Genomic DNA, 15,253 nt, shown 5'->3' on the forward strand with positions numbered 1-15,253 from the left:
TTCGACTTATGAGTTTGACTGTCCGTCTGGTATCTTTCGCCCCTCTTTTACCAATCCAGAAGTCAGCAATTTTATGAGTTATTTTTATCTTCTGTAAATAAGCTGTTTACAAAAATATTCAGTGAATTTTCAAAATACTAAGGTATAGATTGCCTAAGCCGCATTATTAGCACAACTTTTTGGAATTTTCGGTTATCAATGCTCTTCAAATTTGTATCTGAAACAGATTTGATTAGAATGTTACTTATAGTCTCATGCAGGCGACACTCACGTCTGGTGTAGCAAATTATAATCCTGGTATCTTTGATAATTTTGAAACAACCACTGGATCGAAGCCACTGCCGGTGGACGCGTCCCAGAGGATGGTCTGTGTAACACTTGTCAATTCAAAATTTAAAAAAGTTTTAAAATTTAGGTTTTTGGAATATTTATCGAAGTTTTAAAATATCAAAATTCCAAATTCTTAACTCATAAAATTGAGAATGGAAATAGGGAATGTGTCAAAGAGACAACAACCCGACCATAGAGCAGACAACAGCAGAAGGTCACCAACAGGCCTTCAATGCAGCGAGAAATTTCCGCACCCGGAGGTGTCCTTCAGCTGGCCCCTAAACAAATATATAATACTAGTTAAGTGATAATAAACGCCATACTAAACTCCAAATTGTACACAAGAAACTAAAATTAAAAATAATACAAGGCTAACAAAGGCCAGAGGCTCCTGACTTGGGACAGGCGCAAAATTGCGGCGGGGTTAAACATGTTTATGAGATTTCAACCCTCCGCCTATACCTCTAGCCAATGCAGAAAAGTAAACGCATAACGATCCGCATATTAAAATTCAGTTCAAGAGAAGTCCGAGTCTGATGTCAGAAGATGTAACCAAAGAAAATAAACAAAATGACAACAATACATAAATAACATCAGACTACAAGCAGTTAACTGACATGCCAGCTCCAGATTTAATTAAACTGATTGAAAGATCGTGTCTTCATCATATGAATATCAGGTACAATCCTTCCCGTGAGGGGTTTAGTATCATACCATCATAACATATATGAGAAGAACATAACCCGTGTCATGCCAACAACTGGTTTTTAAATAAACGTGTTTAGTTCCAATGCAAAGACCCTATAAGTGAATCAATATTAACGCCAAAATATGCAATCTTTAATGACCTGACAACAGTTTCGTAACTATATCTCTTCTTAATAAGTCTATTTAAAGGTTTTGTTAGCTTCTAAGGTGAATACTGACATTTTTGTGCTTTATAAAGAATATTTCTATAACATATTGGATGTGAAATACCTGAAGGTATAAAATGTTGAGCTATATTTACGAATGATGTCCTTATACCGATGATAAAATTCAGTAAACGTTTTGACTAGTTTGTGATATCGAAAACCCTGGTGTAATAATTTTTCAGTAATACATAAATTTCTCTCGTTAAAATCTAAAACATTATTACATACACGAGCGAATCGTACAAGTTGAGATATATAAACACCGTAAGATGATGATAAGGGAACGTCAGCATCTAAAAAATGGATAATAAACGACATATTTTGGTGGTCTTAAAATTTTTCGCTTGTTCGTTAATATACTGATTGTTGTATTTTGCCAATTTGTGACATTTTGACTGAGCGTTGATTTGTAATTGCAATGCATACTTAGCAAGAGATGTTTGCTTATAGTCCTCTTGACGCATCCAGTATCGGCCCATTTTAAATTCATTCGGTTCCCTTGGGTTTTTCTTCCTTGATTTGCACACAGTTTGAAAAAAGGAATTAATTCAATGCCCCGGCTTTTAAAACATTATTGCCATGCATCATTTTAACTTACCAGAACACTTGAATACGTGTTATTTGAGTCGCATAGTTCTTCCGAGCCTGCGTATCGAATAAACCTTTCTTGCCTCATAGCTATATTGGTCTCAAACTTCGTTGACACAGATATTCCCTCGCTTTTCAGTTGTGCTTTGTATTGTGAACTGTGAATAGCTAACCTGACTCCTGCAGTTGCTGTGACGAATGGTATATAATCATGTTGTTGAACATCAAGCAATAATTCCAGTCCTGAAATAAAATGTATATAAAATCAACATTCAAATGAAATAAATTTTTTTGATTCTCAGGGTGTAACTATTATAATTTGTATATTACACAGTTCAATTTAAAAAAAAAATAACCACTTATTAATAACATAACTTGTGACTTTTATAGTGTAAAAATCAGTGTAAAAGAGAGGCTAAAGATACCAAAGGGACATAACTCATAAGTCGAAAATAAACTGACAATGTCATGACTAAAATAGAAAAAAACAAACAAACAACAGTACACAAAACTCAACATAGGAAACTAAAGACTAAGCAACACGAATCCCATCAAACGTAGGGTGGTCCTAGGTGCATGCACCGGAAGGATAAACAGAACCTGTTCCAAATGTAGCTTTTGATTGATATGGACATCACATTTGCAACTCCAAATGATTTTAAGTACAAATAGTCATTCGCGGACCGTCATAAAACTTTGATCAGTACTCGAAGTCACATAATTTGTAATTGAAACGCCAAATCCTGCAACCAAGAAAAAGTATTCATCCTTCAGTTATTCACAACATGTATACAAGTAACGTATACACAATGCTTTGATATCACCACAAAACACATTATTGAGATTTGAGTGGCGCCATTTTACCATTCTAGAGTTATACCCCTTTATAAATGGAAAAGAAATCTACTGATCTTTTTGTTTCCATTCTCCTTCTTTACTTTGTCTGAACCACATTTTATGAAACTAATACACGGCGCTTATAGCATACAAAGTATAATAACAATATAATATATATATATACATATATATATATATATATATATATATATATATATATATATATATATATGTATCTGAATATAAATTTCAAATAATCAGGCATATTTCATTATCACGACGTATTTGAAATGCATTTTTATAACCAAAGGACTTGACCCGATCAGGTAAAATTCATCAAAATATATACATTTTTCTGGTCATTTTTGTACTTACCATACGCTGGTCCTGCTAGATTTGTCGGGTTTGAAGAAGGTGTAAATTTGTAGCATGTTCCATAGTACTCGTCTCGTACTTTTTGTATTTCTCTGAAAGTATAATTTATTTAAAAAATACTACGACATGTTTTGCGAATATAAATGAAGCAATACTGCATTAAGTGCACAATCACGTCTTTCTGTATAAACAAATCCGTAATCCGTTACGCCAGCCACTTTTATCAAACCTTGTGCAATGTATACATGTTTAACAACACAACATCAGAGCAAACTGTAAAATATAAGTTGAAAAGTGCTAAGCTTAGCACACATCTTGCCAACTAATAAACAGTCAAATGAAAGTATTCTATGACGCCATAAGCAGTCTAAGAAAAGTATTAGATTGTAAAATACCATGATATAAGGGAGTTCGCTTCTCAGTTTCAAAATAAGTAACTATTCAAAACACTAGTTTATATTGATAGCGGATAAATAAAATTTTTCGAGATGATTAGTCATTGCAGTTTTGGCGGGAAACTATTCTCTCTTGACTTTTCATAGCTTTATCATTGACAAGTTTAAGTTCTAAACAAGAGTGCACACAGTGAAAAAAAGACTAAGTGCCTCCGTAAAAACGCAGTCGGTGGACACAGTGAAAAAAAGACTAAGTGCTTCCGTAAAAACGCAGTAGGTGGACACAGTGAAAAAAAGACTAGGTGCCTCCGTAAAAACGCAGTCGGTGGACACAGTGAAAAAAAGACTATATATATTAAGTGCCTCCGTTAAAACGCAGTTGGTGGACACAGTGAAAAAAAAAGACCAAGTGCCTCCGTAAAAACACATTCGGTGGACACAGTTAAAGAAAAACTAACTGTCAACGTCAAAACTCATTCGGTGGACAAAGTGAAATAAAGACTTAAGTGCTTCCGTAAAAACGCAGTCGGTGGACACAGTGAAAAAAAGACTTAGTACTTCCGTAAAATCGCAGTCGGTGGACACAGTGAAAAAAAGACTAAGTGTCTCCGTAAAAACGCAGTCGGTGGACACAGTGAAAAAAAGACTAAGTGCCTCCGTAAAACGCAGTCGGTGGACACAGTGAAAAAAAGACTAAGTGCCTCCGTAAAAACGCAGTCGGTGGACACAGTGAAAAAAGATTAAGTGCTTCCGTAAAAACGCAGTGGGTGGACACAGTGAAAAAAAGACTAAGTGCCTCCGTAAAAACGCAGTCGGTGGACACAGTGAAAAAAAGACTATATATATTAAGTGCCTCCGTAAAAACACATTCGGTGGACACAGTTAAATAAAAACTAACTGTCAACGTCAAAACTCATTCGGTGGACAAAGTGAAATAAAGACTATAAGTGCTTCCGTAAAAACACTTTCGGTGGACACCGTTACATAAAGACTAACTGCCAACGTCAAAACTCATTCGATTGACACAGTTTTATAAAGTGATTACTTACGATGAAGAACAGTTCCTTGACTGGTAAGAACACTTCACGATGAATTCATTCTGCGGTACATTATATCCATGTATATCTGTATCAGCATAATCTCCCATTCTAAGATGTAAAACTTGATTTGCAGTCGTCAAAGGATCAGTTCCTGGTAAATAAACAAAACTCTTATATGTATTTAAGGGTCTTGATGTGGGGTTTCTATATTTAGTTCTTATAATTATTATATATTTAATTGATCCAACTTTTTGTGTACTATACATATGTGGATGTCTATTTTTCTTTTTTTTTTTTTTTTTTCTTTTTGGGCTGCTTGTTTGTTATCTATATCAACCACACTTGTAATAAAATGCATTAGTATTAAAAAAAACCAACATACTATAGATTCTTTATCTACTTATTCTTTAAGAACTTAAATAGTTCTCGTTTAACTTTTTTTTTTTTTTATCTCATTGTTTGTATTGTATTATAAAAAAATTATTGATGTTGTAATGTTTATGCCCTTTGGGGCCCATAATTGGAAATAAAAATATCTTATCTATCTTATAATTTTATTCCAATTTTCCGTCATTATTTTATTATTTGCCAATTATATTAATTTTAGCTTAGCATCCCATTATATTTTATTCTCTATTTCTTTTGGTCCGTGTTTTCTCTATTCTTTATATTTATCACTCATGATTATTCTCTATTCTGTAAACACTATCCAGTTCCTCGTATTTACGAATTATTTTAAAAAATTATTTGTGTAGTGGTCATCAAGATTTCCAGAAGGGAGCTGCACTGTGCTGGTTTTTAATTATCTAGATATAGGAAGATGTGGTATGAGTGCCAATGAGACAACTCGCCATCCAAATAACAATTTATAAAAGTAAACCATTATAGATCAATGTACGGCCTTCAACACGAAGCCTTGGCTCACACAAAACAACAAGCTATAAAGGGCCCCAAAACTACTAGTGTAAAACCAATCAAACGGGAATGTTTATCTGTGTATTTAAACAACGTCTAGGTTTAGATAGGAATAAGGGGGGGGGGGGGGGGGGGGGGGGATTTAACAATCTGAATACTAAGTATTCTATTTTTAATGTGATACTTATGATAGCTGTTAAATAATTGTATCATCCCGAAATTGAGAAGACTATGAATACAAAAGAATAATTTATTGGAAAATCTCGTGCAATAAAAAATAAACAAATATTGCAATTGATTCAATATTCCACTAAAAATATGTATATGTCGTGTAAGAGTTGCGATTTTTGTACATGTTATAGTTTTTATCATTACTTAAGGAAGTTCGCTGCTCATTTTCAAAATAAAAACCTTTCCATAACATTAGAATATATTGATAAGGGATTAACTGAGGAATCAAAAAAGCAAAAAATATATAAAGGTCAATGTGCTTGTTTTTGAGATATTAACCATAGCAATTTTGGCGGGAAAATGTTCTCCCTTGATTTTTCATAGCTTTATCATTCAGTTAAAGTTCTCAAAAATTATTAAAAAATAAATAAGATTTTATAAGACATTTACAAATGGCTTAAAATTATACTTGTAAAAGATTTATAAAAAGAAGAATGGGGATCCATGGGCAATTTTTTAAGGCATTCAAATGGATAAAACCAGAGGATTTCGAAAATCTGACAAAATTCCAAAACATGACAAGCAAACATCCTTTAATAATACCTTTTAAAACACACAACAAACATTATTCAGTATACTCACCTGGGCTGCGTTCAATATCGTAGCGGCTATTTAGCGCTACGTACATTTTCACTATTGAACGTGTAGCTATATACTAATTGTTACATAGATATTGATAGCAGCTACGTAGCGGCTACGTAGCTGCTACGATATTGAACTCAACCCTGATGAATTATAATTGTAACTTTCCACCAGGGACTTTCTATACTAAGTTAGTATACTAAGTTAGTATAGACTGTCCCTGTTTCCTGGCAATAGTAAAATACTTTCATACATTGAGACTTAAGATACCAGTTGATAGCCAGGATAGATATTAAAACAAAATCCTTGGTATGTCGAGAAAAAAATCCTCTACAAACAAAACCCTGTTTTCAAAGGAGAGGATAGAAATTTTAATTATAAAAATAACATTCGACTCATGTAATGATCTTATTAGTTATCAAAAATTAATAAGTTGCTGAATAAGATTTACATCAGTTGTGCTCAGGGCCAAAAAATGTTGAATGAGCAGATTTAGTAATTCCAAAGTTATTCAAAATTTAGCGTGGTCCAATGAAAACCATATTCAGTCTCTCTGACGTTTATAGAGTATGCATATGAGACCTTGATTTAATTTTCGCATGCATGTTTACAAAAAATAGCGGGGTATTATTCAAAATTTTAAGGCATTTTCTTCAAAAATTTCAGATGACCCTGAGTGATCTACTTTGTTGCCATTGGGGAAATGTATTATTTATTAAACAGGTTCACTCTGTTGTAGGCCATGTTGGACTACATAAAACATACAGTGACCTGAAAACCCCAAATGGCAACATAAGCTGTGAAGCAATAAAAACATGTCTGTCACATTGTGATCACTGTGCTCTAATGTATGCTTTTATTAAACAGGGTCACTCTGTTGTAGGCCATGTTGGACTTCATAAAACATACAATGACCTGAAAACCCAAAATGGCAACATAAGCTGTGAAGCAATAAAAACATGTCTGTCACTTTGTGATCACTGTGCTCTAATGTATGCTTTTATTAAAAAGGGTCACTCTGTTGTAGGCCATGTTGAACTTCATAAAACATACAATGATCTGTAAACCCAAAATGGCAACATAAGCTGTGAAGCAATAAAAACATGTCTGTCACTTTGTGACCACTGTGCTCTAAAGAAAAAGAACAACACGTTCTGAGCTTTTGATTATAATTGTTCTTTATTGTTCAATCAATTTCAAATGTATATCCTGCTATATTAATTTGTTTTCAAATTTTGTACAGCTAGGTTAATACGCTTTGTAAGCAATATTTTGTACAAGTTAAAACCCTTTGTAAGCAATATTTTGTACAAGTTAAAACCCTTTGTAAGCAATATTTTGTACAAGTTAAAACCTTTTGTAAGCAATATTTTGAACAAGTTAAAACCCTTTGAAAGCAATATTTTGTACAATTTAAACCTTTTGTAAGCAATATTTTGAACAAGTTAAAACCCTTTGTAAGCAATATTGTGTACAAGTTAAAACCCTTTGTAAGCAATATTGTGTACATGTTGTAACATGTACGAGGTACTTTTGTACATGTAATAACTTGTTACTTTCGGTGTACAATTTATAACATGTACAATATTTCTGTACATATTATAACACATGTACAAAATTGCAACTTGTATACACGACATATATACTAAAAATCTATTGTATTCTAAGTTTAATTTATCAATCATTTTGTTTGAGAATCAGGACCCAGCATTTCAAACTCCTGAAGTTTGCTCTTATTCACAATAATAACTTTATATGTTGAAGGTCATACGGGGACCTATACTTGTTAACTACTATGCTATTTGGTCTATGGTGGAGAGTTGTCTCATTAGCAATTATGTCACATCTTATCATTTGTATGTTAGTCATAAATACGGATATATCATAAAACTAAACTATGTTTATGAAAGGGTAAACTTATTTCAGGACCTGGACGTTATGTAACAATTTGAGAAAAACCTTACCGGTTGTGTAATTCTCAGTGTGTTGATCTGTGGTTGGCTGGAACAAAATATAATAAAGATATGAATTATATAATACATCATAGTATAATATTTTGGTTTTTCATAGGCAAAATTGTTTGTAGGTGTATTTAAACTTTGAAGCAAGGAATACATGGTGATTGATATTAATGTGAACAATTTTTTACTTCTAAATTCAATTTTATTGCACTTTATTCGTAGTATATGTATGTTCAGAGTATACAGAAAAACGCAAACCGGAAGTCTAATCTGACTTAAAATTTCGTCCAATGACGGGACAATATCCGGATGACTTTTTTCTCGTTTTTCTCCCAAAATAACTCAATCAGAATAATCATATGAATGGATGACAAATGCGACTATGTACTGTACCTATAGGACACAGAGGCGTGTTGATTAATTTTTTGTGGAAAGAAGAGAAGCGACACACAAAATGAGGTCTTCTCGTTTAATAGTATAGATTGTGTTATTTTTAATTCTACTTTATTCTATCTATTTCGGAGTTTAGTATGACGTCTACCATCACTGAACTAGTATACATTTTTGTTTAGGGGCCAACTGAAGCACGCCTCAGGGTGCAATTTTCTCGCTGTTTTGAAGACCCATTGGTCTCCTTCAACTGTTTTCTGCTCATTGGTCGGGTTGACACTTTGACACATTCCCATTTCCATTCTCAATTTCATTTCCGTCAAAACATTTTAAATGATGAAATCAGTATGAACATTTATCGAGAAAAAAGTTTATTTCAATTGTAATTTTATAACACATGGGGATGTTCATGAACCGGTTGAAAAAAAAAATAATGCAATCAATTCCCGAATTTTTTTCTAATGAGTATCTTTAGAACATCTATGGAATCATACATGTATGTCATTATACCACATTACATGTATAGAAGACAACACTAGTATTTCATTAAAACACATTTTTAGAATCAAACCTGTATTTCATTGAAAAACATGTTTCAGAGTTAAAATCTGTACATCATTACAGCTAATTCCCTAATGCATGTAAACTGAAACTTTGGTTGGTTTGCTTGCTTTGTTTGTATAAAATGTTTATTATATATATATCTTTATTCTCATCACCAAATACATAGGTACAGAGAAGACATGCATGTATAATACAATATATAAACTACATAAACATATTCAAGCTTTGTAATTAAGATTGACATCTTCAAACAATATATTGGCATAGTGAAACCTGTTGATATTATATCTAAATTTAATTAAAGGTTATCCCAATGTAATTGTACAATATACAAACATTGAAAGCAAGCTAACTAAAGTCTTACTTTACATGCATTAGGAAATTAGCTGTAAGAACCCGTTAAGAATCATACCTCTATCAGTGAGTCTATGTCATTCAAACACCTAAATCTATCATGAGTGAAATTAAACACCCGTATAAAATCATGCATGTGTGTCATTAAATCACCTATTTAGAATAATTTCTGTATGTCATTACAACAATTTCTGTCTGTCATTAAACACCTGTTTATAATTTTTCGCGTATGTCATTTTATTTTATACACCTCTTTTATAAAACCATAAATGTATGTCACTAAAACACCTGTTTAGAATCATACCTGTTTGTCATTGAAAAATCTCTTACAACTTATTTTCTAATGCGAGTAAAGCAAAACTTTGGTTGGCTTGCTTGCTTTGTTTGTATAATTGTTTATACAAGCCTTGTAAATAAAATTGACATCTTTAAACAATATATATATGTATAGTTTAACCTGTATACTAGTATATAATATATGAATTTGGTGTTATCCTAATGATTGTATACACCTTGTAACAGTGAATGGAGATTCAGCCTGGAAACCATCTTGTGTAAGGCAGTGGCGAACTGTTATAAATCATTGGAATCGTTTAAGGTATATGAACACTGATCGACTTAATAAAAGAATTCATAACTGGACGGAAAATAGTTTTAGGCGTTTTAAAGCATGTAAAAATTCAAATTATAGACTGTATCAGCAGTTTGAATCGTGTAAAATTAGTTACTGGTATAATGACAGGACAATTCACAAAACTACAGTGTTAGCCAAAATAGAAGATAAACCGATTTTAAAAATAAGTGGACGGAAGATCTCCATAGAGTTTCTGCAAGACGTATGGATGGTGGTGGTAACAAATTAAGGACATAATAGAACATTTTAAACCGAAATTAGTTGTGAACTTTTTTTAAAAACACTATTATCTCCTGCTCAACGTAGAGCGTATTCGCAATTCAGATGTGGGGTTGCACCTATACGAATCGAAACCGGGCGCTTCGAACGTTTAACAATGCATGAACGGACTTGCTTTATGTGTGAAAATAAAACTGAAACTGAGGAGCATGTACTAATTGAATGTCCGTTTTATGACGATTTAAGGGACGAACTTTATGAATATATAAACAGTGTAGATGAGAACTTTAACATATTTACGAACCGTGAGGAACTGTCTTTAGTGTTGGGGTGCCAAAACGTTAATCTTATTTACAAATGTGCCAAAACCTGAAAATCTATTTTAGACAGAAGGAAACGTTTTTTTTTATATCGATAATTTTTAGACTGTAAAGTTTTTGTAATTTGTTTTAGAAATCTTAATAAGTACTTGTACATAGTTTTATAAAGTCCTTTTATTGTTTGATGAAATTTTACTTTTTGTCTCTCATAATTCTTTTAAAAATGGCATTGATATATATTTATGTTTTATGATATATGTAAATATTGTATTATGTATATTAATGGTGAGACGTTATTAAACTATCTATCTTTCTATCTATCTATCTATCTATCTACAATTAGAATATAAAAAGCAAGCAAGCTAACTGAAGTCTTGCTCTACATGCTTTAGGAAATTAGCTGTAATTAAGATACAAAATACCCGTATGTAATTAAATCGACCAGTATGCTATAAAGACAAATATAAGCTCGAATCCCCATATGGAATTTACTGACCCCATACATGTCATGATAGGTCACTAGCACACTATGTAACGAATCATTATCATACCGACTATCTTGTCATGTGGTATTTAGACTAGTATGCTATCAAAGTGATGAAGTCTTCAATATCGTATACGATAGCATTAAGAACCTACTTCCTTTGGTCTATACAAAACAATTGCCAACAATAACAACTTGTTAGCTTTAAATGTGTGTTATGATTTTTTTTAATCGCTTATCAGCAATTCCTTCGTCTGTTGAAACCTTTCAGATTTTGCCTAAACACCATGTTGTTTTTTTTAAAGGGACGTAAGACCAAGTGCTTCTAACCGTGTATTAAAATAAGCCCCTACTACTAACCCAATGTAGAATATACACGGTCTCCACGCGGTTGCTTAAAACCAATCGTATGCCTAGAGGGTAAGAATGTCTAGGAGGTTAGATAAAGAATAATACCTTAACTTGTATATATAGGGTCATACCTGTATAGCATCATCGAAGAACGTGGGGTCTACTTTTAATGCCTTGGCTGTTTCGTTGACGATTTGATAGAACGCAGCTACTTTCTTGACTTTGTTATAACTCAATGGATTTAAATTACAAAAAGTTATACTTGGAAAATCCAACTTTGAGTAAGTAGTCGATATTTGTGTGTTTACACTTTCGCTGAAAATTAATAAATAGAATAAATTGAAATACGTGTATACCTTTTAACTATAGCAACAACTCTGTTGTATTCGAACTAAAACTGTTGAAGCATCGATCTCAACCATTCGTCACAACTCGGCCGATTCCGTAAGAAGGAGAGTAGCGGATTCTTCCGAGGATTGACGATTGCAATCTCAATATCACCTCCACCGTTACGAGCGCACTGAACTACTTTTCCCAATACAAGGAGGTTCTGGATTTGGAGTCTTTCATTTTTTTTATTCTTTAATTATTTAGGTCATCTTTAGATATAAGAAGATGTGGTATGAGTGCCAATGAGACAACTCTCCATCCAAGTCACAATTTATAAAAGTAAACCATTAAAGGCCATGGTACGGTTTTCAACACGGAGCCTTGTATTTGAGCACACAAATAATCTCTATTCATTGTATAACGGGCTATTTATTTATTTTTGCATTAAAACCATATAAATATAATTAATGTTGTTAAAAAGGGGTGTGGTGTCAAAACCAGAGGATTGTGATAGGGATATTTTGTGTAAATTATGCATCTTCATTTGGAACTATTTGAAAAGGATATTCTTCATAAATATGATACTTTTGAACTTTCATTGACAAACTGTTCGGTCATAAAATGTCATTATATTGTTAAACTATTCATTATTTTATCCACAAATGTAACCGGACTGGCTACTGATTTGAAGTTGAGAACGAGCTGCAACCAACGATCGATTACAGACGTTGGCGATGCCAACGGTAGACGATGACTAGGATCTAGTCACTTGACTGAGAATACTCGCTTTAACTCCACTTGTAGAATTAGACACAAGTCCTATGTAGTAGTTAACAATTTAATGATTCAGTATGGAATACATGCAGTTTTACAAAATTATGTACTTTTAACACATTGAACAGATTGATACAAATTGAGCGGATGTTGTCAGTCCGAATGCCCGACTCTCACTGAAGTTACAAACTTCAGAAAACATATATAAATCAAGAATTTACATGGTGACAATTTCATGATAGAAAGGAGATAACTGAATGACAATGAAATAATACGATAAGAATTTGTAAGACATAATAGTGTCCTATGAAAAAGTGTCCACGTGGACAGTTTTTCCAAGAATTTTGGAAATTTAATAATGTCCATTGCCATGGAATAGTGTCCCTCAAATGGACAGCTTTTTACTTCAAAAGATTGGAAATAGTGTCCACCAATAGGACAAATTTTCATAATAATTGCTATTAAATTGTGTCCTCTAAGGGAAGTAATACAAATGTCATTAAAAAGTTTAATTATACTTGAATTTTTATTAAAATATGAAGGATTGATGAGAAATTGATTAATATACAAATGTAAACAAACAAATAATGGATGGAAGTGAATATAGAGAAATTTAAGTTCTAAGAAATCCCCAGCAAATGGTAATGTCAATGAAAGAATAACAATAAGAAGGAATGTAAAATCAAATCAGAAGATCTTTACTAACTATGTCAGAGAACATGGAGAAGAAGGCAATAGAAAATAAAAAATGTCCATTGCCATGAAATATTGTCTCCTAAGTGGACAGCATTTTACAGCAACAGTTATGAAATAGTGTCCATCTACAGTACTAATTTTTTTTGTAGTGAATGTTAATAAATTGTGTCCTCCAAGGATTAATACTGAACAGCACCTGTTACTTAAAATGTATTACTATAGTATTAATGAATGGGTGTTTTTATAATGGCCCTGTTATATGTCCAAGGTCTGTTATAATGGTCGAGGAAGTCTGTAATGGCCCGAGGCAACGCCGAGGGCCATTACAGACATCCGAGGCCATTATTACTGACCGAGTACATATAACAGAGCCATTATAAAAACACCCATTTCTTAATACATTTATTAACCAACTGAATAAAAGTGTATGTGTTAATATACCAAATATCCAAGATATATCCATGGGAGACATTATTAAATCCTACAAGATTATAACAAAAATCTGTCGTTTGAGCTTTAGGCTAAATAGCGCCGTAATTGAAATGACTAAAGGATTAATTATTCTTTACGTAAGAAAACTTAAGAACTATGTAAAGCTGTGACTTTATCTATTATTTACAAAAAGAATTATCTTGAAACAAATTTCTGACTTTGTGAAAATATACTTGACACTTAATTATTACTTATAATACAAAAAGCTTTACAAAAAAAAAAATCGTTACATCATATTGAAATTACTTTGACGGACAAATATTGCAAAGAAAATGATTTCGATAAAATAATGAATAGTTTAACAATATAATGACATTTTATGACCGAACAGTCAAATGAAAGTTCAAAAGTATCATATTTAAGAAGAATACCCTTTTTAAATAGTTCAAAATGAAGATGCATATATAATTTTCACAAATTAAATTATCCCTATCACAGGATACCGAAAGGTAATTAAATTCTAAAGCCTGAAGTACAATGGATAGTCTAGGACAACAATGATCTGTCAGATTGAACAGAAGCACTTATGGCTCAAATTGAGATTGACAAAATATAACTGATTAATTACCTTGTGTACTGACCAATAAGGCGGTATATCTGAAAAACACACATTGAAAACGATCCTAAACAAATACAAGTCCAGAAAATCTTCTGCAAGATATAGGTAGCATCTCCGAATCGTCCAATTCCGTGGATAGACGTATAACCAGAAAACTCTTTCAGCTTCGAGACCAACATCTTGCTAAGTTGAGGTCGTCCGAAAAAAGGAACCAAATGCAGTTGCCACTGAATTTATATGCATACGGTGTTACATACGGGAATTTTAATTTTAAATTCAATTTAAAATGCACAATAATTCGCTATAGAAAATAGTGTCTAACAAGAATTCAGTCTGTCAATAGATTTCTGTTGCCTATCTCTGGGCATGTTAACAATGAAAGCTTTTTATCCGATTAAATTATTTGTCCAATGGGATATTCAATAATTGATGAAATGAAGTCCTCTAGGGACGATTTTAGTCATTTCAAGACTTGATAGTTACAATTGTCAGGAGATTCTAAAATTGATCTGTTCAAATTAGCAACACCGAATCAATTGAAATTTGAATTTCTCAACAAAAACATCTTAATACGAAGGCTTTTCAATAGTGTTAATTTTGGTTTCAATATTGCTGGTTAATTTAAATACTACAGAAAAACGCGTCGGACGTGTAGAAGAAGATACATCTTAAATAAGTCCAGGAAAAGTACCTAACTATGTTTTAACGGAGATACAAGCAAACCAACATCGTTTGAAATAAAATTGAGAATGGAAATAGTGAATGCGTCAAAGAGACAGCAACCCAACCAAAGATAAAACACAACAGAAGACCACCGATGGATCTTCAACACAGCGGGAAAATCCCGCACCCAAAGACGTGCTTCAGCTGGCCCCTAAACAATAATGTATACTAGTTCAGTGATAATTGAGGCCATAC

At 32.6% G+C, this 15,253-nt stretch overlaps 1 protein-coding gene across 1 annotated transcript in view; it reads right to left on the reverse strand.

The window, feature by feature from the left end:
• Positions 1-14,710, reverse strand: part of LOC143076704 (degenerin-like protein asic-2) — a 28,149-nt gene extending 13,439 nt beyond the window's left edge. The window contains exons 1-6 of the mRNA XM_076252546.1: positions 14,345-14,710; positions 11,616-11,799; positions 8,172-8,208; positions 4,489-4,630; positions 3,045-3,136; positions 1,843-2,075 (exon numbers count right to left, since the gene is read on the reverse strand). Of these exons, the coding sequence (XP_076108661.1) occupies positions 1,843-2,075; positions 3,045-3,136; positions 4,489-4,630; positions 8,172-8,208; positions 11,616-11,799; positions 14,345-14,514 (858 nt within the window). The 5' untranslated portion in view covers positions 14,515-14,710. The remainder of the gene's footprint in view (positions 1-1,842; positions 2,076-3,044; positions 3,137-4,488; positions 4,631-8,171; positions 8,209-11,615; positions 11,800-14,344) is intronic.
• Positions 14,711-15,253: the final 543 nt, after the last annotated feature.

Source organism: Mytilus galloprovincialis, chromosome 5 (genome assembly GCF_965363235.1).
Source record: "Mytilus galloprovincialis chromosome 5, xbMytGall1.hap1.1, whole genome shotgun sequence".
NCBI lineage: Eukaryota > Metazoa > Mollusca > Bivalvia > Mytilida > Mytilidae > Mytilus > Mytilus galloprovincialis.